A 27,453-nucleotide genomic window follows, 5' to 3' on the forward strand; every position below is an offset into this window, starting at 1 on the left:
CGACGAGAGAGGCTCGTCTCGAGAGCGGAGGCTGCGGTTTGAAAGCCGAGGCCGCGGCGCCTCGTTGCTCGCTCTCTCTCCGTTCGGTGCTGCTTCGACGTGTGCTCCAGAGTGTGTGCTCCACGGTATGTTAACAGTGCCGCGAGTCCGACCGACCGGTACCAGTCAGTTGTTCTCCAGCCGCGCGTCCGCCGCGAGTGCTTCGTCACTATTAACATCGGTCAGGTTCGTGTTAGGTGATCCGTCATAGTCATCAGGATTGGCTCCTCCCTGGACTAACCGGATGTTCAAATAATCCTGGAAATTTGCTCTCGAAAAGAGGAGGTACGTTGACACATATGTAGAACTCGTGAGAGATAGGAATGCTCTTAAAAGTCGCAAAGGGGATCTTAAGAAATGATTTCATCTTTTTAGATATTATGTTGTAGACTATTTGGTCTTGTTTGGCAAGTGACGCGATTGTCATCGAATCTATCAATGCTCTTCGCGCTTTTTCGTTACCTTCGGCAACGATCGCACGCGGTCGTGATTGTTTGAACAGATACAGGCGCTTCACGCGCCATTGGCTGGAGTTTAGAAGGTGCGACGAACCGTTTCTTTCGTTTTTTCTTTTTTTTTTTTTCGTCATTTTCGTGGATTCTTGACGCGAGTACTCATGCGCGACATGAGTTCGAAGGCGAACGCGCGCGTAAGCGAGTTTTAAGAGCACATGACGCATCGTAAGAAGGCGGTCCCTACGACCGTGCGATGATTCAATGCCAACACGATATACACGAATCGTCGTACGTCCATTCATGGAAAGAGTAAAACGCAAGTCGCGAGTATTCCGTCTATTATAAGTTCATATTTTTCATTTTAAAACGTAAAATAATATATATTTTTTTTAATCATACGAGATACTTCAAATTTAATTTCCTCAAGTTCTTAAAAAGAGTTAAATTATGGATGTAATTTGATTAGATACTTTTAAATAATTAATGCATCGAATTAAATTTTCATTTGTTGTCATAACACATAATCAAAATTTTGTATAAAAATTTATCTTTCTGAAAAATATATTTATACTTATGTAAAAACACATCTATACTCTTTATATTTGGGATAAAATTCTCTCGTAGATTATAATTCAAATATATCTCTATTAAAATAATGAATAAATTTTCTGGATTATTTAATATTAACTAATTTCATATTGGAAATATTGAATTAAATTAGCATAGATACGTCCTTAAATTTACATAATTATTATATAATTATCATTTTTTCAGAAAAAAAGAATTATAAATTATGGATGTAATTTGATTAGATACTTTTAAATAATTAATGCACCGAATTAAATTTTCATTTGTTGTCATATAACAAATAATCAAAATTTCGTGTAAAAATTTATCTTCCTAAAAATATATTTATATTTATATAAAGACACATCTATACTCTTTATATTTGAAATAAATTTCTCTCCTAGATTATAATTCAAATATATCTCTATTAAAATAGTGAATAAATTTTCTGGATTATTTAATATTAACTAATTTTAAATGGAAATATTGGATTAAATTAGCACAGGTATGTCTCTAAATTTACATAATTATTATATAATTATCATTCATTTCAGAAAAAAAGAACTATAAATTATGGATGTAATTTGATTAGATACTTTTAAATAATTAATGCATCAAATTAAATTTTCATTTGTTGTCATAACAAATAATCAAAATTTCGTGTAAAAATTTATCTTTCTAAAAAATATATTTATATTTATGTATGGACACATCTATATTCTTTATATTTGGAATAAATTTCTCTCCTAGATTATAATTCAAATATATCTCTATTAAAATAACGAATAAATTTTCTGGATTATTGAATATGAACTAATTTTATATGGAAATATTGGATTAAATTAGCATAGATACGTCCTTAAATTTACATAATTATTATATAATTATCATATTTTCAGAAAAAAAGAATTATAAATTGTGGATGTAATTTGATTAGATACTTTTAAATAATTAATGCATCGAATTAAATTTTCATTTGTTGTCATAACACATAATCAAAATTTCGTGTAAAAATTTATCTTTCTAAAAAATATATTTATATTTATGTAAAAACACATCTATATTCTTTATATTTGGAATAAATTTCTCTCCTAGATTATAATTCAAATATATCTCTATTAAAATAACGAAAATTTTCTGGATTACTTCATTAACTAATTTCATATGGAAATATTGGATTAAATTAGCATAGGTGCGTCTCTAAATTTCCATAATTATTATATTTTCAAAAAAAAAGAACTATAAATCATATTCTTAAAACTACGTAAAAAGCGGGTTCTCGCTTTAAATTTAAATTCCCAAATCAGAATCAACAGGAACTTTAAATGTCCGCACACACATGAACAGTTAACAGTTTACTGTGTTACGAAATGAACGAAGATCAGAATGTCAACAGAATATATTTCCTTGTCTTTCAGAGCAGCGAGAAGAGATCAGTCATCGGAAAGACGAATTACGTCTCAGCATCCTCTCTTTGCCTCTCAGTGTCGGGCCTCGTGGATCCCGCACCGATCTCTCTTTTACATCCGAGGCTCCGAACGAGAAGCAATCGTAGAGGACACGCCAGTTGCGGCAGGTCACGAAGAACGGGTTTGAAGATGGCCTACATTATTCGGACTTATCGGTAAAGGAGGAACCACTGGTCGCCGCATCAGCGACTTGGCTAGAAAAGGGAGAGGCTAGCTTTTAAAAGAAAAAAAAAGCAAAATGGGACAAGCATGGTGCAAAGAGAGGACCTCCAAGGCCCAAGACTCCAAGTCCCCGTTGGATCGGGTTTTCTTAAGATGCGCGCATCGGGTATGTACGACGGAAACGCGTCGTTTTACTTCTTGCTCAAGCATGTGTTTGCCGGCGATTGACCGCGTGGTTTATGGCCCACAACGCGCGAGTGATTCGCTAACAATTTCCTAGACGTGTAAAACGTTATCTACGTAAATATTGGCGATAAAATTGACGAGTATTTTTTTCAGTTTAAACCATCTGCTTCGTCTTTCTATTTTACTCATTGGACTTTTTGTGTTTAAAATATATATGCGCTTCTTATATAATATTTATAAGACATGCATATTTTTTACGCATAAATAATCCTTTGAAATTTAACATTTATTCCTTTGAAACCCCAAAACATAAATTATCAGTGAAACGAAACTAAAATTTTTTAACTTTTAGTATTTTGCAGGAAATAATTCGGCGACTCTTTCTAAACACATAAATATTAATAAAATTTATATAGATAGATATTTTTTCAGTTTAAATCATCTACTTTACCTTTTTATTTTACTTGGATTTTATGTCTAAAATATATATACGCTTTTTATATAAGATTTATAAGACATGCACATATTTTATGTATAATTTTATAAATAATTCTTTGAAATTTGACATTTATTCTTTCAAAACAAAATCATCATAGATCATCAGTGAAACAAAGCTCCAAAATCTTTTAACTTTTAGTATTTTGCAGGAAATAATTCGGCGACTCGTTCTAGACATATAAACGTTATCTACGTAAATATCAGCGATAGAATTTGATGGATATTTTTGATGGATAGTTGAAATCATTCGCTTTATCTTTTTATTTTACTTGGACTTTGTGTCTAAAACATATGTATGCGCTTATTATATAATATTTATAAGACATGCACATATTTCACACGCATAAATAAACCTTTAAAATTCGACATTTATTCTCTCGGAACTAAAACATAGATATCATGAGCAAAATGCAGTTCCAAAATCTTTTAATTTCTAGTATCAAATTTTGCAGGAAATAGTTCGGTGACTCTTGTACAATTTGCATGCTATGACTGTCGCATTTATGACGCGTTACAAGAAACATGTGTTTGCCACATAATTTTGCACGATCATTACGCTCGTCAGTCGTCCCTCTGTAGAAGCGATGAGAGGCCGAGTATGAAAACGTAAAAAAAGAACGTACAAAAAGAGAATGTTGGTTTTCACATGCACTTGAAACGGATATGGAGATGTGTGTCCTCGTTATTACATAACGTATACAACACACGCTCACACGTATGCACGATTGCATGAATCTACGAATGCGTATCAGCTGTGCGTGTCAGGTTAATTTGGAATCTCAGATATGCGGATGCGACTAGTACACGACTGCTGTAATGATACTGATTCCCTGCTTTTACCCGACAGGGCATGGTTACGCTAAATTACACAAAGAAACTTAATACACATAGATAGCTTCCTTAATGAAATGTTGACTCAAAGTTTACTTTCCACACAACTTCCAAAAGATGATACTTGATATGAAAGCTTAATGACTAGCGCAGAACAAGATGCAATTAATAAACTTAATATATATTATTTCGCATAATAATTCATACGTGTTATTAAAAATTTATATAAATTTCACGCGTTTCAATTTCGCGCACCTTGTATATTCAGTATTTATTTCGACAATGTTTTCGTTTCCATTCAAGGACAAACAGCAATATATTTCTCACGTTAAAAAGCGAGTGATTCAATATGGTACAGATGGCCATCGATCGAGAAAGAAGGAGAGAGAAAGAGAGATATATGCAAACAAGTCGCGAATAAGCCAATTAGATACGGTGCGATAAGTTTGGCGTTAAACGAGAAAACACGTGACGCGTGTCAAGGATTTCTTGTGCAAGAAATGGCACGGGAAGAAAAACCGAGAGTCTCACTGGAGGTTCCGTTTCTTGTAGTTTTCACTTTATTCTAATATCGGAAAAATGATTCGCTAGAAAATTGCCGGCCTTCGCGGCAAAATGAGAACGGGAAAAATGCTCGTAATGCAAATGCAAATATTATACCGCGAACGCTCTCGTTCTCTTTCTGCGCAAATATGTACTTCCGCGACATGAATTTTTTTATACAATTTTTTTAACAATTAATTGCTCGATAATAATTACTGATAAATAGTCATCGTGTACAGTACAAGTATTACGTTGTATCGGTTTAATAATCGCGATTGCTTACACTTTCGCTAATACAGGGTGTCCCAGACTTAACGAATCAGCCGTTAATGGTAGATTCCTAAGATCATTTGGAAACGAAAATCTTAATACCAAAATGTTGAGAAAAATGTAGTTTCGGCGCTACAAAAGATTAAAGATTACCAATCGGCGCGTTACGTTCCCCTGCAGCGTATTAAGGGGCCCGCGTACAGCGCGATAATATCGATATCGATAAAGGGATGAATATAAAATAAAAAATTCTGCAGTAAGCGCGATTGTGTTTTCCATGCGACAGTAGTCAGTAATTTGAACATTTTTATGAAGTTTTCCTTTTTAGAAGGTTTTTAGGTATTAGAATTTTCGTCTCAAAATGATTTCAGGAATCTACCATTAACGGTTGATTCGTTAAGTCTGGGACATCCTGTATATGTATTCTTTTCCTAAAACGCCATTACTTTCGCCCACCCGGTATCATTATTGTCGATTAACAAACAATTGCATTGTTTGCACTACCACCGGAGTCAAATCGCGGATCATCGAAGTATTTTTAGACCCGATTAAATTGTTCTCTCGCAGTAGGTCGCGCGAAAACGCATATTATTCATCCTGTACTCCTCGTCGCGTGTTGCATTTCAAACTCACGTCGTGTGTATCTACGCCGTACCTCACACGCTAAAATCCGAACTGATATAATATCTGTATTTGCGCAATCGTGTTGTTTCTGCAGCGTATACACGAATTTCAATCGAGATCTATATAGGGTGTCTACTCAAATCTTGTAAAAAAATTCTCTGATCTTCCAGAATATTTTTATTTAAAATTCGAGATAGAAAGATATTAAAAATTTTTTTTTGATACAACTTTTTCAAGTAAATTTTTCATTTTATACGTTTTTTAATATTGTTTTTTTCATATGAAGGAAAATCATGGAGATTCTTACATTTCAAGTGCTAGATTTGTAAACGTATTAAAAAAATTGAGTAGCTTTCCTTAAAAGATAAGCATTTTTCATATAATATTTTCATATTTTCATATTTTCATATAACATTTTTATTACTAAAAATTACAATAAAAAATATGTACTACATATTTAATATTTTATTAATACTTCAAATATTTCATATTTTATTAATACTTCAAATATATAGATACAGAGAGAGATAGATATACATATATTTATAATACATTTTAAACACACGTAATTCACTTGGCTTGCCGGCTATTTATAATGAGAGCAAAATTATCAAAGAGAGAATTTTTTAAAAAGTTTTCTAAATCCCAATAAAATTTCATGAGAATTTTCTGATTTTTCCAGATATAAAAAAATTTTTGAGAATTTCACATTTCTCATGTTTTTTCCAGGAAATAGATACCTTGCTGTAAATCGGAATTGAAACTGATATAGTACAAAAATGAATTCTTTTTACGCTCTTTTTGCAATCATCTACCTGGATAAATCTGTATAGCATCGATTCATTCAAATGTATAATATTGTAATAAGGTGTTGTTTCTCTGTTGCTTTTTTCAATCTCTTATCTTTATCGAGAGCAGGTTAAGATTACTGTGGAAATACGATTGTTGACTGTTCCACAATGGGGGGATCCAATCTTAATTCTCATCCTTGTCACCTTATCGCACTCGGCATTTTACCTTACGGGCATGACGGCTAAAAAATGTATTTTGCTGATTCATACATACGTACATGTATTATTCGGAGAATAGTGGATAATCTTGAATGCTAAAATAAGAGAAAAAAACATACGCTATTCTCCACAACTTGATATTCCACGAAAAGAGATATTTTAAAACCTGAAGCAGTGTGTGTGAAATTATAATCCTCTGATTGTATTATATAGATGTATATATATTTTTTATTTAATATCTTTTATACATTTAATATTTTAAAAAATATTTTCTTCGAAAATTCTTTAAGAGATTTGAAAAAATTATTTTACACTTGCATTAATTAGAAGTCTAGTAGATTCAACCAGGATATCTGTTGGAAAATGGACGAATCAGAATTATTCCAGGAATTACCAGATGAATATGATTAATTTCTTCCTGTTAAATTTACCAAATTTTCTTGGTAATATAATATTAAATTTAAAGGAAATTTAAAGAAAATTTTAAGAAAAATGGCACCACTATGTCTATATGCTTAGTTAATATAATAAGAAATTTTATAGATCCAACTAGAAAATATTAATCAAATCCTTATAATAAAGTCTATTAAATGTTCTAATTATAAAAAATCGAGTCTTATCGTTAACTAGAAATCCTGCTTGAATTTGATTTACCAAAAATGCCTTCTATCAAACATATCTTGTACAATCAAACGATTTTTCTCAGCGTACATTTTTAAAGGACAATCATATAGTATTTATATTACTCTATATTTTCAGACAATCTAATTTTTTAGATTATTGGTTGACAAAATTCGCTTTGCATAAACGAAACTAATTTCGCAGTTTTAATTTCCCATCAATTTCTCTTAATTTCTCGCAATCAGATTAGCGTCAGATTTGACAAATACATCAAATTGAAGAAATTTCTGCATCTAGTTTGAATTGTTAATGAGTTGTTATTAATATGCTGTTATGCATCGTGTACGAGCTCGTCGAAATGGAAAATATAATGTCCTTAGTGCGACGCATGCTCGCATAAAGCTATACGTGTATATGTATACCATATGTGCGAGAGCTCGTAGAACCGTATGAACACAATTACGTTCACGTGATACGTTCGCTGTTACTTGTGATTGAAGCATCGGGGTACCTAGTACCGCTCTAGCAGGCGAATGAAGATTACGTAAAGCATAACATATATATACATCTAACACAACACAGAGAGAATCGCGCTGTCTTTATGACGATGCCACAGGTGACACAGATTCTTTTCTTATGCTAGTAAGACAAGCATATTTGCATATCAGTTAATGTCGACGGAAATAACCATTAGATCAGAGCACGAATAGAGGCTCTTCCGGAAATGGACGTCATACTTTTCAGCGATATATGCACTTACTTAAAAATGCGACGGCGCAAAAATCTCGTACATAAAATTTAACTAGATATTTAACGTTCTGCGAGGGGTCGTGTAATTAAAAGTTGGTAAATCTCTATAAATCTTTTTTTATATAAATTTCGATAAAAAATGTACAAGTATTTGCAGTTTAATTAAGAAAAAATATATAAACGAAAAAATTACAGAAATTATAAAGCAGTAACTTGATTAGTCGATGCCTGCTACTTTTAATTAAATATCTAAAAGTTTTCAATTTTATAGTGTAATCGATAATAGATAATTGTTTTAAATTACACGCGCAGCATAATTATATAATTTATTATGCAATATCAGTTTCAAGAAACCAGTCTATGGCTACAACCTTTTTGAAAAAAAAAAAAATAAAATAAAATTTTGTTTTTTACATTGTTTTAAAAATATTCAATGTATTATTAGCGAACCGAATTTATTGGTTATATAATTCAATTTAAAAAATTTCGTAATTATCACATTTGATTAAGTTGCCTTGCGAAACAATCGCTTCACCGATGCAGTCGCAGCTTCACAGAGAGGTAGACGTTGGCCGATCGACCTACACTACTGTGTATTATTAATAGATAGTGAAAGTTACATTAGATATTTGTGCAGGAACCCAGAAAATTGCCCACTGTCACGGAGGTGTGTAAAACTTTGGTAATAACAGTTGTCGCAATTTGCGCGGATTTCACGCTCAGGTCTCAACTTCTTATCGCATTAACATTCGCAGCTGCTATATGTAAAATGCTTTTGCAAACTGTAAATCTCGACCATGGCATACGAAACTTGTTTTATTTCGCTAGGGAAATTTGCACCTTTTCGCACATCGATGCGAAATTCAGTTCTTCTCATAGAAATTACGTAAAAGTTCTCATCATATTCTGCTTAATTTAACGAACATTGATCAAAGATTTAGTTCACACGAAGGATATTTAATTAACAATAAGACGGTAAAATCTAGAACAGTGGACTGTCCACTCGAATTTCGTCAAAAAGTTCCCTAAAAATTCCTTAATCTTCCAGGTATTTTTATTCAAAATTTCAGATAGAGAAAATATTTTTAAAAAATAAGTTTTTTATTTTGTATACGTTTTCTAATATTTCTCATTCATACAAGGAAAAAACAGTCTCTTAAATTTCAAGATTTGTGTAAATGTGTTGGAAAAAAAGAATACTTTTATAAGATAAGCAATTTTCACTTATATAATTTTTTCATTACTGAAAATAACAATAAATAATATGTACTATTTATTCAATATTTTACTAAGATATTGAATATATAAATAAAGATAGATATATATTTATATAATATATTTTAACATGTATAATTTACTTGGCTTGCCGACTGCAATACAAGAGCAAAATTATCAAAAAGATAGAATTTTTTAAAGATATTCTCTTTTCAGAGTCCCAATAAAATTCCCTGATTTTTAAGGTACAAAAGAAATCTATGAAAACTCTATATTTTTCCATAGACATAATAGACACCCTGAAAAGAAATAGTGATTCTACACAGTAAAAAATTGTGCGTCCATATGTTAAAATTTTCTTGTGTTACCACGTTTTGATTAGTACTTCAATATAAAATTAACATACGACCTATATGTTATTATTTTTATAACGTTTTCATGTGTTACATTTATGTCAACTTTATAACTTAATACTTTGTATATGTCTCTTAGAAATGGAATATTATTTTGAGTATTTTTAACATCATCATTTTAAACAATCAACATGTCTCAAAGTCAGTTTAACATTCTAAGAAAAGTTAAAGTGAACCTTCAAATAATTTTGAACTTTGACATACAAAAATAATCAAATTTACTAAAATCAAATGTTTCCATTACAAATAATTTAAGTTAAAATAATTACTATTATATGTTAATGTCCTCAACATTTCTCACGAATTATTGTAACTATTTTTTCATGTAACTTTTAATTAATTTGTATGTTATTTTTACATTACACTTAAAGTCACGATAACAAAAATAAATGTAAAATATCGTGTCAATTATTTAACATTTTTAGTTTGTCAATAAGTAACATACGACGAATGAGTTATTTCAACTTAAAATTTAGAATGGACTTTCTGGGACATGTGAAAAATGTTATAATTAACATTTTATTTTTTACTGTGTAATTTCTCGATATCTTTCGAATTCTCCAACCGTGTTTCCTTGCAAACAAATCGATATCTGCGATGTATCATCGATGTATCATCGATGCATACTTTTGCAAGTGGTAGTAGTAGTCGTACAATAATCCCGGGGGACTTCGCCGAGTGTGTTTCCCGAGCAACACCGAAACAATGCTACCGGACAGTGGCAGCTAGCTTCGCAGGTCGTAATTTAATCGGTAAAATAACTTTTGTACACCGAGAGAGAGAGAGAGAGAGAGACAGACTCGCGCTGGCAACGTGTCGTCCGCGAGAAGTTTCCCAACGAATTTGCAATGTAAACCGCGCCCGTAGGAACGTTCCGCGCGCGTGACACGTGTACGATTTCCAAAGGGTTGTTCATACCACATCACACACATATATATATATATATATATATATATATATGTGTAGGGAAAATAACATCACACTGTGTCTCGTCGTGAGATCGATGCGAGGGGACGCTCCTCTCATCCTGCTAATCTCGTTAACGCCCTATTATTTGCCACGTCAGCTACAACGTATCTGTATCACGTTGAAGTTGTATCGCATATCGGTCCTTGCCTATTACGGACCGAGTTTTAACTTGTTGTTCCAATTTGCCGAGAGTTTCAAGGGCTAATAACTTACTGTAAGAGAGAGAGAGAGAGAGAGAGAGAGAGAGAGAGAGAGAGAGAGAGAAAGAGTGTGTGTGTGTGTGTGCAATAAAATTTAAATTATGCGATTTGGATGTTCGGAACTGAGGAAATTAAGGTATTTCCGTCGAGTACTCATCGCAAATGGACGTTTTAGATACACCTGATGGGGTTTCATACATACTGCGTAAATAAAAAAAGGAATTGGTGTCTACTCGTATTCTCGAATTCGGATAAAATTGGCGAGAAATAGTATTCGTGGTCGTCCGGCGCGTTCTAATTGCCAAAATCATTGTGGCGTGAAGCGAACGACCTTCGTATGGCGTCATGTACCGATTTCCGCTTCTTTTTTTTTCCCTTTCTTGACGTAGTCAAATCGAACAAATGGAGCGCTCGAAAAAGTACCATTATTCCATCTATACATTGGAATAATTTATCCCACTTTTTCGATAGTCAAATAATTTATCCCACTTTTTCGATTGCATCAATTTTCCTACGAAAAGTGGAATAAATTATTTCCATGTTTTATTTTTAAAAATAAAATAATGGTAAAATAATTTTAAAAATAAGTTTAAAAAAATTTTATATAGAATGTTTTTTATGTAGAATGTTTCTCTATTTAGTGTGTTGCGAAAATATCTGTAGAAGAATTTTTTTATTTGCTGACGTTCTAAATTCACGTTTCAATTTAGAACATTTAATTCTGAAACATGTAAAATTTTATTTAGAAAATATTTTATGCTTTCATATATAAAGCAATAATTGGATATCGTGTATAGGTTTAGATACGCGGCGTATTATTGATTCACGTAGGAATAATTGTTCGATGTGCTGAGAATGTCCGACACGTTATGAACGAATCACCTGGGATATCTCGTAGTTGAAGGCCGATCGTAAAGTCGACGGAGCGGTATCGAGTTTGCTTACTCGCACCTTTTGCACGCCATCGTGTTTTCGTGTTTCCCGTGAGGATACAAAGAGTATTATGCAACGCGATTCGCACAGGATGCCCGTCGATTGTGCAATTCTTCAATAAGAGTGTCAGGGACCAAGCAGTGTGTTTCCGTTAAGTTTATTCAATCGTTTCTTCTCTATTTCTACAAGCGTTAAATTAAGATTTTAAAAAATTAAGATTTAAAAATAATTTAAAAGTAATTAATTAAAAATTAATTTTAAAATATAATTTTTTTATTGATACTTTTTTTTACGAATTATTTACTTAGACCTTGTACTTTAGAATCTAAATTTAGAATTTAAATTAACCCTACTTTATGTATGTATATTAACGGACATGATTCTAATTTTATTAACAACTCTTAATCCTAGAGAAATTAATAAGAGTAAGATTCTATAGCGAACTGATACTAATTGCATACAGAGAGAACGATAATTGAATACTAATTACGTTCAATATAGATTGCAATTTTCAAGTTATAATGCGTACATCGTTGAAATACTTGTGCTTGTCTAAAATTCTTTGAAGAGGTAGGTTTCGTTTCATTCCAAGTACATTTTTTGTAATATTTTAATGAAAGTATTTTTTTTAACTAATTTTCTTTTGCACGAAAAACAAGGATCAGCAAAATTTTTTAATTTTCTTAAGCAACTTAATATTTTTAGAAAGAAGAATACATTTGTTTCTAAATAATTATGAGATTATTTAATAATAAAAAGAAAAAAATCAACGTAATAATTTTTTTCACTGGATATTTACGGATGACTAATAAACTGCAAGTGGAAAAAATGAGTTTTTATGCGATGGCAAATCGATGGAGCGCGATCTCTTGCACCTATGATTTTCGGCCGAGTAAACGAGCAGATGAGCCAAGTAATGCGAATTAGCTTAATCGGCTCTCTATGCGATCGATCCTTCATCCATCCATCTTGCATCTCAACACCCGCCTAGAGAATTGTCCTCGCATTCTCTCGACATAAGGTCTCGTCGAAGTAATTATGTTGTTAATAACTTGTTAATTCTCGACGGTGCTTTAAGCGAGGCAACGAGTAACCTTGTGTTGTCTTAAAATCTTGCATAACTATTTCACCTTATCATGTTGTTATTAAACTACAATTTGTTTTATAATAAAATAAATATTTATAACAATATTTAAGCAAATATTTATAATATTTGACCAACGTTTTTATGATGCATTTTAGATAGAAAATGTCTAGAATATTAGATATATATTAAATAAATAGAGATACATTAGATAGAATGTCAAAATATTATTCAAAATATTGTTCAAGTTTTTTATAAAAATATAAATCGTAAATATAATTCCTTTTAGATATCAATTCATTCAGACTTTAAGAATTTTTCAAGTCATTTTACTTTCTCTCTTTTCATATACAAAGTATATTTTTAAAGAGTATATATTTTTTATTATATAATTTATTATATTTATATAATATTTATACTTCTTTTTCATAATGTCTTATATGTTACTTATTACGCGAATATATATCCATTTGATTACCGGTGAAAATAGCATTCTTTATTCTCCATCTGAACTTTCATGGAGATGTAGAACGGCGAATATAACATTCATGTTTACTTCTGTTGCAGATTTATCCAAGTTTAAAGGAGGAGGGCTCGGTTTTAGGAGGTGCTACGCAAAGAGTTACGAGGTACGCGCGTTTCTTTTTTTCCTCTTCGAATCTTATTCGCGCACATTTCGCGATTACGAGTCGTGAAAAGTCGTGAAAAGTCGTGAAAAGCCACGAGTTACATCGGCTACAAATAACAGGATTTCACCGTTGCTTTTAAGAGTCACACGTCGCAGTAATTTCGCTCACGGTTATTGCCAAGAGCGCGCATCATCGTTGCCGTTAATTGCGGACGGGAGATGATTTAGAGATCGGTTAGGGGGAATATAATTCATGCGACCTTATTAATTCTAGAGATATTACCGAGTTGATAGAAAGTGACGGTAGCTGTCCCTTCGTTTGACCCGTTGAAAAATTGTGTTAATGTGATTGATGTAATCGTATATGTGTCGTCACAGGTATATTTACACGCAGAAAACGAAGTATAAGGAAATTTATGAAAGAAGACCTGCTAATTTGAACCCCGAACAATGGGTTTAATGGCTTGTTAGTCTAATGGACAAGTAATCATGTTACGTATCCACTTTCAATCCATCTTGAAATGTTCAGTACAAAAACTATACTTTTCAATGGCATATTTGCATAAATTTAAAATGATTTTATTGTATGTGCATGTGAATAAAAATAAAATTATTTAAAATTATTTAAAATAAAATTATTTAAATGTATATATATTATAAATTTAAAAATATTACTTGAAAATTTATTTTTCATATGAAAATAATAAGTACAAATATAAAATACAAATAAGTACACGTATATAAAATGGGAAATATTAATTTAATATGTTATTAATTAGAATTATTAATTAAAATAATAATGTAAGTAAAATGTTGAAAATTTTTACTCGAAATAATATTTGAAGAATTTTCAAAAATGCAATTTGTGTATATATAATATTAGTATTAAGCATAGCAAATAATTAGTAAAGTGACAAAACACAAATGCTATATTATTAAAAAAGTAATAATTATTTTTTAATTTAATTTAACAAAACATGAAAAGAAGATCTGCTAATTTGAAACAACAGACTTAATAGCTTATCAGTTTAATGAACAAATAATCAAAAAAACATAAAAAGAAAGATAAATAGAATAAATAAAAATTCATAAAAATATTTTACAAACATTTTCGGTTTTATTTTATAAAACAAATAATTAATTGATTACTTAAAATCTTAAAAGAGTAATATGTAGGATATTCAGTTTTGAATCATTTTTGAAATCTATTAGTTATTTCAAATAAAATTAACGTACAAGTATAAATTATTTTACATTAATCATCCATAATCGAATAGAGCAAATATTTGCAACTATTTTTATTTATTTTAAGTATAATATTATTTTTTGTACCTGTCGCTTTCTCTTCTTTTTTTTCTTTTATTAATATAATTAAACACATAAGAGTGTACTTTATAAAATAGACAATTTCTTCCGCGATAATAAATGACGAAATATTAAAACTACTCAAGTAGAAAGTAGGTAGATATATCATGTAATTAAAATAAATGGCACTATCTTGGGCACGTATTAGAGATACGCGCTATCATGATTATGGTCTTCTGTCGATTGCGCAATAAAGCATGATATATCACACATAAAGAGGAAAGAACGCAATTTCCTGGTGCGACGGCAACATCTTTCTAGTGAAATCTAAACGACCGAGCGCGTAAGCGTCATCATCGAAGGTGAACCTAACTTGACAATGAATCGGGAGGTAGAGAGGTGGCGAGCTGAACCTTAAATGGTCACATTCTCGTGTTAGCGAATGGCGAACGGTTCGCACATGATAACGCAATTTTATTTCTGCTTTGCCATTTTTTTGGAAATTACATTATCGATACGGTACTTATGAGTCTTATAATCAATTTATCAATCTTAAGAGATAATCAAGTGGTATAAGTGTCACTTAATGATTTTCCTTATGGGATTATTTCCTTACTTTCGTCTACACATTAATCTGTGTTTAAAATAAATATTAGCTTCACAGATATTACTTGATACATAATTTCGGTTATTTTTTTTTATATATTGATCACAAACAGGATTTTATTTCTTTTATTGAGAAAGAAGAACGGTTTTCTTTTTACAATCTTTATTTCTCTTTATTCAATACTTTTTAAAATTATATTTTGAAAATAATTAATACAGTAAAAATAATTAAAATAGAAGAAAAATGTGATGTATAATTTATTACCAACTTAATATAACTATCGTAATTATTTTATATTTTAGGGAAATTTTTGTGATAACGATTCTCGATTCGATTAAATGAGATTATCATAATGCACCAATTATCGTAATGTACAATTGCGAGGAGGAGGGACTATAAATTTTGATAACGAATATTTTTGAAATTCGGACATTATGCAATGTTATATGTAAAATGCGCGACGCATTGCGGGCAGGATGCTGGTCCTCTGGTTCTCTCGTTATCGTGGAAAAGGATCTACGCCGCGTGACAGGTTTATCCCATATTCAGACAGCTTTTAGGCCGCATGACAGTGAATCCACAAAACGATGATCGAGCGTGGGTCGGTGGCTTTAGCTCTCATCCTACGCTTCGTTCTACCGATTCCTTTTTAAGGTCAGTAGAACGTCTCTCAGGTGCAAAAGTGTAAAAACTATCGTGTATATCTAAGAAAGCCGCCTAATAAGAAGAAAGTAGAGAGAATGAATCTCACATTATTTTGATGTAATCAGGAAAATAAACTTTATAAGCTACGGAATAAAGTAAACTGAATTTTTATTTATGATAAAAGTACAGTGAAAATCATTAAAAAAGAAATCATTAGAATCTTATACAATAAAATCTATTCGGACAAACACATGAAAAATGATATTTTTCAATTTGTCTAATATCTTTGCATTTATTTAATTATTTTATGTGGAAAGCGTGTATTTAATTTATGTGAAAAATAGAAAATCTGGATCTTACGCTTTTCCTGAAAAAAAAAGAATGAGTTTTTGGATTTAAAATGTTCTCCGCTTCTGAGATATATCTCTTTAATAATCTTCATGTCTGAATAGATTTTATTATATTTCATACAATAAAATCTATTCGGGCAAACACATGAAAAACGATATTTTTCAATTTGTCTAATATCTTTGCATTTATTTAATTATTTTATGTGGAAAGCGTGTATTTAATTTATGTGAAAAATAGAAAATCTGGATCTTACGCTTTTCCTGAAAAAAAAGGAATGAGTTTTTGGATTTACAATGTTCTCCGTTTCTGAGATATATCTCCTCAATAATCTTCATGTCTGAATAGATTTTATTGTATTTCATACAATAAAATATATTCGGGCAAACACATGAAAAACGATATTTTTCAATTTGTCTAATACTTATCTTTGCATTTATTTAATTATTTTATGTAAAAAGCGTGTATTTAATTTATGTGAAAAATAGAAAATTTGGATCTTACGCTTTTCCTGAAAAAAAAAAAGAATGAGTTTTTGGATTTACAATGGAATTACAATGTTCTCCGCTTCTGAGATATATCTGCTTAGTAATCTTCGCAGAGAGAAGTGTACGATAACACACTTCGAATCCCCCGATAATAAATAGCATACATTAATCTTAGTAATCTTTCTAGGAATCTAGATGAACCACGCGCGAGGCAAGTAGTTTATAACGCGTTATACATATCTCGCGAGAACTATAGAATGTGCCATACCTTAATTACACGTGTTCAAAGAAATCTACTTTCTCTTGGAGAATTTCTTTCTTTTTTTTTCCACAATTCCATGCGATATCCGCAACTACTTCAATTAGATTTTTTGTCTTGTTGAGAGGCCGATTAAACCGATCGATAACTTGACCGGTAACGATCAGGTGATTGGCTCGCTGCCTCGCAATTAATATCTCTAATTTATTGTCGTCAAACATATCGTATAGTTACACAAGCATTCCTATCATATCGCATTACGATCTACAGTACGTGAGCATTTGCACTTGTGTAGGTGTGCATTGAGCTTATAAATATCTTATAGATCCTCTACAGATTTTACGATAACGCGTGCTTTTCCCAAGCTCTATTTCCGACACATCAAAGTATTTTAAGCTATACTAAAATATCTTATATCATTTACATCAATATCAAATATTAAAGCTATATCGCTGATTCTATCATTGATTGAGAACTAATTTTAATAATAAAATATTCATCTCAATTAATATTATATATACTATATGATACATATTTTAACAGAGAGATATGTCAAGATTTTTATTTTTATTGAAATAAACAAATATTTTTATTTACGAAGTAATAAAAATCTTTTTTTAATTGCATCAAAAACTTAGGGATAAAACAGGATTTAATTGAAAGAGATTTTTCAGAATTACACATGGCGTAGTGTAAAATAATTGTCAATGTCTGCCTGCATCAGCGGAGGCTCATTTTGATAAAATTTAACAATGAACGCATTTCGCATAATGAAGGAGACGAGCACATGTAAAATTGCAACGCGGTAATTTTGTAACAATTTCATAACTGACAAGATATCCTTCAGAGTACTGTTAGACAGTCTGACGCTGAACCAGTGTTTATCATCAGATTGTAATTAACGACGTAAATAGTACTGTTTATTTTCGCGTTAGTACTGAAATTAAGGGACGGAGAGCTGTGTGTTTATCGTAATAGCTTTTCACCGTTGATCACTTCGATAATTATTGGCAAGAAATTGCGAAACGTTGTATCCGCGAAGCGTTGTCAGTAAATCGCATCGATAAATGAATCTTTTGACGTTATGCAAATTGAATGTGAAAAATGGCTGATTGAAACGCGTATTAATAATCAGGTTCATATAGCATTGAAAATATGTAGATTTTATATAAATCTACTCTGACAGAGCTCGCATACAACAGAGAGATATGTTTGTAATAATATGCCTGTGGCACGAATTATTTCGACAACGTGAATTTTAATTCACTTGAGCCCGCAAGAACAACGAAAATGAGGATTTCGCGTAAATTATTCGCGCACGCCGTGGCATAAATTACGCTGCATCGGCTCGTATGTACGTGCGTGGGTTAACACAGCAAATAAACGTGTCATAGGCTGTTACAGAGTCGTTGGTGTAGGTCGAGAGCAATCATACTCACATATTGATATTCATAAAGTACAGAATACAGAATATCGATTAATCAGTTATTCATAGCATTTTGTTTCGATAGTAATGAAAAATTCGATTTCTTCTCAAGTTTTCATCATTATTGTTTTAAGTGATTTTTATTTACCAAGTTTTTAGTAATTATATTAAAAAGTGAATTGATTTATTATCATTTCCAGTTTAATAATTCTAGCAAAAATAGATGAAAAGACAGAAAAAGATTGGCTAGAATTAAACTCTTTTCTTTAAATTCTTTATTATCTGTATAAAAATATATTTTAATATAAATTCAGAAATTAGCTAGAATTAATCTATATTTCTCTAATTTTTTATCATTTTTATAGTGATTTATTATTAACATTTAATTTGGAAAAGATGCGTAGTGACTCATTTTTCATTACATCTAGTGAAACTAGATATTTTGTGCTTCATTTGATGTTAGTTCAATGTAAATAAATCTGATAAAAGATACTCTGGCGAGACCAATGGAATTCCCTTCTTTGTGGATATTTCCAAATCGTTCGCGTGCATCGGGGATATTCTGTACAAAGTTGAAAGGCACTCTCGTGCGCGAGGAGGAGGCTGTATGAGAGAAATTCCAGTAATGTTTCGCGTCTCGAAAGAGTTATAGCTCAGGGGACGCGAAGAAACACGAAATGCATTTGCGATAAACCTTATATAAGCTACGCTGCATCGCAACAATTTCGGATTATTTCGGTGCATCGAGCTGTAGTTTTTGATGAACGTGAATTATTCCGAATCTGGCACAGAATTAACGGCCGAATGCGTCCAGGTTTGCTCCCCCGTAGCATTTTTTATGCAGATTCATCCCGTTTTTTCTCGCCAAAATTCCCTCGGCTTAGATTAACAACGTCTAAACAACAGGAGATGTGATTCCATTTGGATTTTGTTTCAATATAATACGATACAGACACATATACAAATATATATTATTTAATACTCCTGGACAAAATTAACGCATAATTTTTTTTTTCATTTTTTCTTTAAAATTTTTCGTTAAAATTTAAATATCAGCTTTTAAAGAAAAAGTGAAAAAAAAAATTATGCGTTAATTTTGCCCAGGAGTATATATTATAAATATATATTATTTAATAATTAAGAAAAATTGTGCTTGAAAAAATGTTGCAGATTTAAATTTTGTCAGTGGCAAAATTATCTACTAATGTCAAATTATCTACTAATGTCACATCCGTGTCTTCTATTCACTGACATCTCTGAAATATGATTTTTTTAAAATTTCTCCTTAATTAAATCAATCGCAGCTCGGAAACTGTATTTTTTAATATTTTTGTTTATGAAAATCCATTTCAAGAAGAAAGATTGCAGCTCGTTTTTCAAACATATATTTATCAACATGAATTTTTTGATGCACTTCTTTTTAATTACTCGCGTATTGATGCGCGAGGAGCTAAGAGGAAGTGAAATTGGCGAGACATATCACCACATGCATGATGGATTTCCACGGAATCTAATGGCGCGCTCGCACGATGATCGATTACACGTATTAAATTCGATATCATTTCGTGTTGTAGGTGTATATATACGTTCGATAGCGCATCATCGATAGTGCATCTCGGAGGGGAAAGTAGCGATTCTCACTTAATGTTTTCTGCTTAGCTCCGAAATAGGATACGCCGGGTCTCCACCGAGGGAGGTGCTCACGAGGGGACGCAGCATAGACTCCGTGGACAGGCCCTTTCATCCCAGCGACTGGGTGGACGTTAATCTAGAAGTGCCTAGCCCGCCGAGAGCGAGCTCGCCTCTCACGAATTCAACAGCCGACACTAGTCTGTATCCCGCTACCACACCTATGTCCAGCTGTAAGCTCATAATTTATCGTCAGATTGTACATGCCGTTGTGGATCGTTAGGGTACAAACCGAAGGCGCGTGACATGAAACGAAATGGGGTTACACTGGAATGTAAAGTCTATTAAGAAAAATGAAATGCACTCGAGATTAAATTTTCTACGCGTTTAATAAATGATTTTACTCGTAGAGATCAAAGATATATCAAATACACGCTATTTTGTTTGCGAATTCTAGCTCTTGAGTGAAGATATATGATAAAATCAAATCTGTATCTAACGTATTGATCGGAAATTACTGAAGATTATATTAAAATTTTGATAATTTTTTTTATAAATTAATTTTTTTTTAATAAATAAAGATTGAAATCTGAGAAATTTTTTTTCAAATTCGATATGTCTACAAAAACAATCATAAGATAGAAAAAACAAATTTAAAAATGTGTGAAATAACATAATATTATTTAAAAAATCTTCGTTATTTTACATTATTTAATTCGTCAAAAAAATCAATTTTTTTAAAATTTTTACATTTCCTCTATCAGGGTGTATACTCAAATCTTAAATAAATTCCCTGAGAATTCCATGATTTTATTTATTATTTAATTTAATTCCAAGTAAAATTAACATATTTGTATAAATAAAATTTTAAAATAAATTTATTTATTGTGCCTGAGTTTTATACTCAAATATAAATATAAAATAATATATTTAATATATTTTAAATTAGAAAAATTTCGAATTTTTTATGAAATATATTTTTTAAAATAAATATTTATGTATTGAATAATATATGTTGGTGCTCATGAGGGTTTCAGTAGTAGATTGCTACCACACACTTACAATATAAAAAATTATCAAAGAAACAATTTTTAAAAAACTCTGAATAAAATAAAATTCTCAAATAAAATTCCATGAGAATTCCTTGATTTTAGGGCAAAACAAAAATCTTCCTGAAGAATTCCAGGTCTTTCAGGTCTTTCCCGGGAGTATAAACAAAAAAAAGAGATGAAAGACACATGCGCGATGAAATCGAATGTAAAAAATTATTTCGCGATTTCGTGCGTAAATCCACCAGTCGCCTATGTCGAATATATTCGCGGCTACCTTTCTATCGTCTTGCATGAAACGCAATTTCAACTACCGCAGCTTATGAAGCTGTAACCGGGGCGTATGCCACGAGCAAGCAAGCCTGCTTCTCGCAAATTTAACCGTCTCTGCCCTCTTTTCCCTCCATCTCTTGTCCAAGCATATTATAAGCCCGTATAATTTATCGCTGTACTCTACATAGATCTTTAACGAGTCGCGTTAATGCCGCGACGATGGGGCAAGTAATGGCGCACCGATTTTGTTAGACATTATTAAAGTCGTTAAAGTCGTTCAATCTGCATGCTTGTAGCTACAAGCATCCTTGTGTTGGTAACTGTGCGCCAGGTACACGCTCCCCTATATGTTTATCCCGGATAAATATGTTTGCCGTTGCTACCGTAGGCTCCAATCTGAAGGACGTCATTCCTGTGCCACCTCCGAGGCGAAAAAAGAGAAACAGGGGCAGACCCTTGCCGCCGAAACCGGACGAGATTCCTGAGAGCGTAACCAACAATTTAAGACACGGTGATACGAGCGAGAAACCGTTATATTTGTCGGTCAGTTCGCCAAAGACGAATGGCGATGACCGTGGAAATGGTGACGTCCAGACGCGAGGAATCGGGAACATCTGTCCGGAAGATCCGAAGCATGAAGGACGAAGGACGAAGGAGATCTACGAGCATAAGGTGAATAATAGCTCATGCTGCAGCTGATAGTAACTTTCAAGCCTTTAAATCCTGCATGCTGCTCGCAAATCTGTATTTTACCTTTATTTTTATTTCATAAATAATAAATAATAATAAATAATAAGTAATAAATAATAAATGATAAATAATAAATAATAAATAATAAATAATGAATAATAAAAATAAAAAATAATAAATAATAAATAATAAGTAATAAATAATAAATAATAAATGATAAATAATAAATAATAAATAATAAATAATACAAAATAATAAATAAATAATAATTAATAAATAATGTATGGCTATGCAAGCCATGTTGCGTGACGTTAATTGTGTGAAATGATCTACATATATTCTCTTACATTAGTGTATCTTGCCTATTTATTTTCACCGTAAAATAAACGCATAATGTGTATATCATTATTAAATATCACATTTAAATTATTAAGTTATTTGATAAAGAAGAAATCGAGAAATATCTATAAAAAGATGACATAATTATGAAAGATATTCCATAAAATTTGTAAAAATTTTTGAATTTTGAATATTTGTTGATAGACGTAACTTTTGTAATTTAAAAAGACGTTAATATATTATAATTTCTTTTAGGTCATACATCATGTTAAAAATAAAACACGCTATGTAAATATAACTATATTATAAATAATCATTATTACATTATTTTATCTAAATTGTATTTTATCTACTTATTTCTCAGTAGAATATTAAAAAGAAAATTGAAAAGAAAAACATTATACTGCAGCAGAGAGAAAAACTTTTTATTCTATAAACTTAATTTACTGAAAATTATTGATGGATTAATTTATGGCTTGCATTCAATCTCTATAAAAAATGAAAATCGGTAAATATAGATATGCTCTTACAAGTATATGTTAATTCCGAATTTCTCGTTTTCTTCGAGACTTGGATAATGAAAATAATGACTTCTCTCGATAGGTTAACGGCACCGGAAGGATAATATCCAGCGAGGTGGTTTCCGGCAGAAGAACGTTCGCCGACAAGAAAACTTCGAGGACTTCGGAGCCGGGCCACCATCACCGGAAAGTTCTCGAGAACGAGGAATACGAGAGATTCGCCGGGAGTCAGTCGATCAAGGACTCTTCGACCCCTAATCGCCAGGACAGACGGAAGTCGAAGGAGCTCGAGCAGCGGATCAGGGATCCCTCGAGGGACGACGACAGACCGGAAGCAAATACAAGGACGAAGAACTATAGCACTGTTAGCTTGCCGAATTACGATGAGTTGGACGTGTCTAGGCATCCTGCGAAAAGTACGGCGAGGGACGAGGGAGGCGCGGGGGAGAAAATGAAGTCGAGGAGACCCGTCAGAAGCAGCACCGGCTCGCTTCCGGCCGAATCTTTCCTGTCGCCTTTCTCGGAGGTAGTTCAGTATAATAATTCTCCGTCATTTTATTTCATTGATCAAACGCAGGAATTCTGAAATGTCAAGATATTCGTGAAGAAACGTACGATTCTTTTAAAGTTTCTTTTTACGAATGAGTTATTACAGAAAGAGTCAATTTCCACAAAATATTGAACTTAAAGTGTGTAATATTTCTTATAATATTTCACTTTATTTCGTCAGAAAAATATTTTGATAAATCATGTCTTCTAAATCTTCTTAAATTTCTTTCCCTACACTTTTTAATCATTTGCGCATGATTGCATTAGCAATCATTAATTATTTAAGGATAATTAAGGCAATGATTGCGTCATGTTATTCTTGATTACAGAAAACTAGCGTACGTCTCGAGGATTATATCCCGCGACGCGGTAGCATCGAGCACCTGTCGACGTATCAGGTGCTCGGGAAGCTGGGCTCCGGCGAAAACGAGGTCACTGACGACGGATTCATGAAGTACGATCCGAGTAAATTGGAGGATTGGGACCTCAGCGACATCAGTAATTGCGATTCGAACCGGCGTCTGTCCGCCGAGGTACGTTTATAAAGTGAGCTGCGTCGAAATCGATATTAAGTCGCCCGCTAGTCCTCTTTTTAACGCGACTTAAGGCACTGGAATCGAGAAGTATCTTCATTCTCCTCGCAATTTCGAATCGATTTAAATTATCTCGCTTGGAGAATTTATTTTTCTCATAAAATCGTCTTCGTTTTGATTAGAAAATACTTCGTAAACTGACGTTGACTCACGCTCCCTTTCTTCGATAACTGATTCAAATATTACTACCCAAAGACGTTTGCATTAATGTCTCGAATTTAAATTCCAGTATTCGCCACGAATCCATAACGACGAAACAGAGGAAAAATTTCCCAAGGATATAGATGTCGTCGACTGTTCGCAAAATACCAAGGGGACTGAAATGACTGAGGTCGAAATCTCGTGCGTCCGTCGAAATATGACTTCACCGTTGCAGAAGCCGGAATCTTACGGCAAGACACCGTCACCGATGTTTGATTCCGACAGAGAATCAAAATATTCCGATGATTGGCTCACAGATCGAGATAGGTATTGAGATCAATATGTGCAAAATTTGTGTGTGAGATTCACTGGATGTAATTTAATGCGTAATATATATTTATTTCAAATCATTTTAAGATATTTCGAGCCTCCCAAAATGTCGGAAATTTGTCACGTATCGCCGACTTGCGAGTTAGCGACATCGCCAGTTCGCAAGGAGCCATTCTTTTTGAACGAAGAACTTCATCGCTCGGCTTCAGGTAAATATCGACAATAATAATAACGATTCGAAAAAAATCGATGCTCTAAAAATTACAAATTTATAATTTAATATTTTTCTTTTAAATCCTTGTCATAAAATAATTGAATTAAATTTTTCTAAAATTTATAAATATGTTTTTTTCATCATTTTTTAACTTTACAAAATCCTATCGCAATTTTCTCGGTCAAGAGTGCCATAAGGTTGAAGAAAAAATTAAATTAAATTTTATCTTTTTTTAATTTATAAATATGTATTTTTGATCATTTTAACTTTACAAAATCCTATCGCAATTTTCTCGATCAAGAGGTTCCATAAGGTTGGAGAAAAAGGAAAAAGAAACGATAGCTCGATAGGAATCTTGATCTGTGAAAAATGTGACGATGAGTGAAATTCTTCCCCCTATTTACAAGAAATCGTTGGCCATGTAAACCGAATATACGTCCGACCGCAATCGCGCGCGCGCCTTCCCTTACCCACGTACTTATCCGTTCTTGGATTCTATCCCGGATTCGGTCTCGGATAATCGTCCGGAGTGGTAGAAGGTACCCAACTATTCGCGTACGTGACTAGTTAAACCGCGGACGTTCCATTTGGCAGATACGATCGGAGGGTCCTGCAGGAACGGCGTCGTCATCCGGGAATCCGATCGATCCGACCAATCGAGGCTGATCTTTGGCCGTAGTCTGTCGAATGAGAGCGAGCCCTACGACAATCCGTACGAGTCAAAGGAGCTGCGTGCACATTCCGACGTAACGAACAAGCTAATCAGAACGATATCGGAGGAATCGCTGCCGCGGGAGATGCTGGAGGGAGCCGACGAGGAGATCATCGACTTCTTCGACGAGAAACTAGCCAAGGATACGACAAACGAATTGAAGAAGGACTGTCAGCAGCAGCGGACGAAGACGCCGCCACCGAGTCCGGAGCCAAAGATTAAGGCTCAGATCCTGGACAACGATCATTCCACCTTGTTAAAGGTTCTGAATGACGAGGCGGCGGACGGAAGCAATCTCAGCTCGATGACGCCGAGCCTCACCGAGCTGGAGGCGGCGCTTTCGGACATGTTAGAGAAGGAAGATCAACTCGACGAAGCTGCGAAGCGAGAAAATACGAATGGAGATTTTAAACAGATAGAGCCTATGGAGAAGCTTCTCGAGCCAAAAATAATACCCGTAGACAAGCATAATGCAGTCAGCGGAGATATGCCAGATCAACATAGTTCAGTTAGCGATGACATTCTAGTCGATAAAACACTTGAGCAGACGTCGGATCAATCGTCCGTGTCCTTGGAGCAAATCCTCGGGGACCCGACGTCGACACCGAAGAAAAGAAAAATATCCTTTTGCACCTGGGAAGAGAAAATCATGACAGATGTCGATCTGAAAAATAATGAAGAATCTGAAGCGAAGAATCTCGATGCCAAATCATCTGGCGTTATGTCAGAATTAGGATCAACCTCTGAATTCTTCGAAGATATTGAGATTAATAGCAAAGACGGCGCAAAGTTTATCGGAGAAGCGCCTGAGAAGCCTAGCAGATTGTTTCGAAATTTGGAAAATGTAACGGAGGACTCGAAACAAATTCCTACGCCACCACGAAGGAAGAATAAAAGTTTAGGTTCTACAAAGGAATCAGTCCAAATTATAGAAAATTACCCCGAAGATCTTGATGCTCGTCCCAATGACAGACTTATTTAGTAATTTTATATATTGCGCGATCTCGTAATCTTTCTGCTGCTATGTGATCATGTGCGATAATATAATTTTCGAGTTTTTCTGTGCCACGTAAATTGTTAATACATTTAATATATTAGTTCGCGATTGCTATAACTAGTAACCATTAACATGTAATTAATTAAACAAAAAAAAATAAAAAGGAAATTATAACGCATATGTTGTTCAAATTCGTTCAAATATTAAAAACAAAAATTAAAAAATGTTGCCACATTTGCACCATCACACTTGTATATTATATAAAATGTTAGATAAATAAACTTATAAATACAAATCTTATGTTGGAGATAAATATGGCTTATGTGTTTTTAAATAATTAAAGATAGATTTTTAATTGCTATAAATTCGCGATTTAATCTTAATAAGTATAAGTAAATATATACAACTTCTATCTATTTAATTTCTAAGAAATTTTACTTGTACAAATCTATTTTTATATATATTCTATTTAATATTTTCAAAATATTATGTATTAAAGGTTTTAATATAAAAAAAATATTTTTTAATAAAAAAATATTTTTAAAGATTTTAATATAAAAAAAAAATATTCTATTTAATATTTTCAAAATATTATGTATTAAAGATTTTAAAGATTTTAATATAAAAAGAATATTTTTTCAAAATTCGCTATTCTAGAGTGATTTAGGATTAATTTAAGAATAAAGTGAAATTTTTTGTGATTATAATTTTTGCAATATATGTCTTATATGTAAAGTCTCGCATTCTCTTTTAATGCAATAAATTTGTGTATATAATGTATAATAATGATAAACCAGGTCCTGAAAACAAACAGCATACTTCTCTCTCTCTATGCGATATATGAAAATCAAGTAAGCGAAAGATACGAGGT

At 32.4% G+C, this 27,453-nt stretch overlaps 2 protein-coding genes across 2 annotated transcripts in view; one reads left to right on the forward strand and one right to left on the reverse strand.

Annotated features, from left to right (window-relative positions):
* On the forward strand, positions 1-26,760 carry LOC145966274 (uncharacterized). The gene is made up of 10 exons (XM_083090250.1): positions 1-324; positions 2,480-2,858; positions 13,407-13,468; positions 20,205-20,407; positions 21,885-22,168; positions 23,129-23,572; positions 23,925-24,128; positions 24,418-24,656; positions 24,747-24,868; positions 25,468-26,760. The coding sequence occupies exons 2-10, from the start codon at positions 2,769-2,771 to the stop codon at positions 26,565-26,567; spliced, it is 2,748 nt and encodes a 915-aa protein (XP_082946376.1). The 5' UTR covers positions 1-324; positions 2,480-2,768; the 3' UTR covers positions 26,568-26,760.
* Positions 1-27,453, reverse strand: part of Phyhd1 (Phytanoyl-CoA dioxygenase domain containing 1) — a 164,975-nt gene that overhangs the window by 30,579 nt on the left and 106,943 nt on the right. The gene's annotated exons all lie outside the window — the stretch shown is intronic.

Source organism: Camponotus vicinus, unplaced genomic scaffold, assembly GCF_025532165.1.
Source record: "Camponotus vicinus isolate PSW18456_S1 unplaced genomic scaffold, iyCamVici1.0 SCAF_2, whole genome shotgun sequence".
NCBI classification, from domain to species: domain Eukaryota; kingdom Metazoa; phylum Arthropoda; class Insecta; order Hymenoptera; family Formicidae; genus Camponotus; species Camponotus vicinus.

What these genes read in the sequence shown, in the direction of transcription:
- LOC145966274 (XM_083090250.1), top strand. Translation starts at nt 2,769, where the DNA reads ATGGGACAAGCATGGTGCAAAGAGAGGACCTCCAAGGCCCAAGACTCC. An exon ending in TCCTGTCGCCTTTCTCGGAG is followed by an intron (nt 23,573 to 23,924) that starts GTAGTTCAGTAT and finishes TCTTGATTACAG; the next exon opens with AAAACTAGCGTACGTCTCGA. An exon ending in ACTTCATCGCTCGGCTTCAG is followed by an intron (nt 24,869 to 25,467) that starts GTAAATATCGAC and finishes TCCATTTGGCAG; the next exon opens with ATACGATCGGAGGGTCCTGC.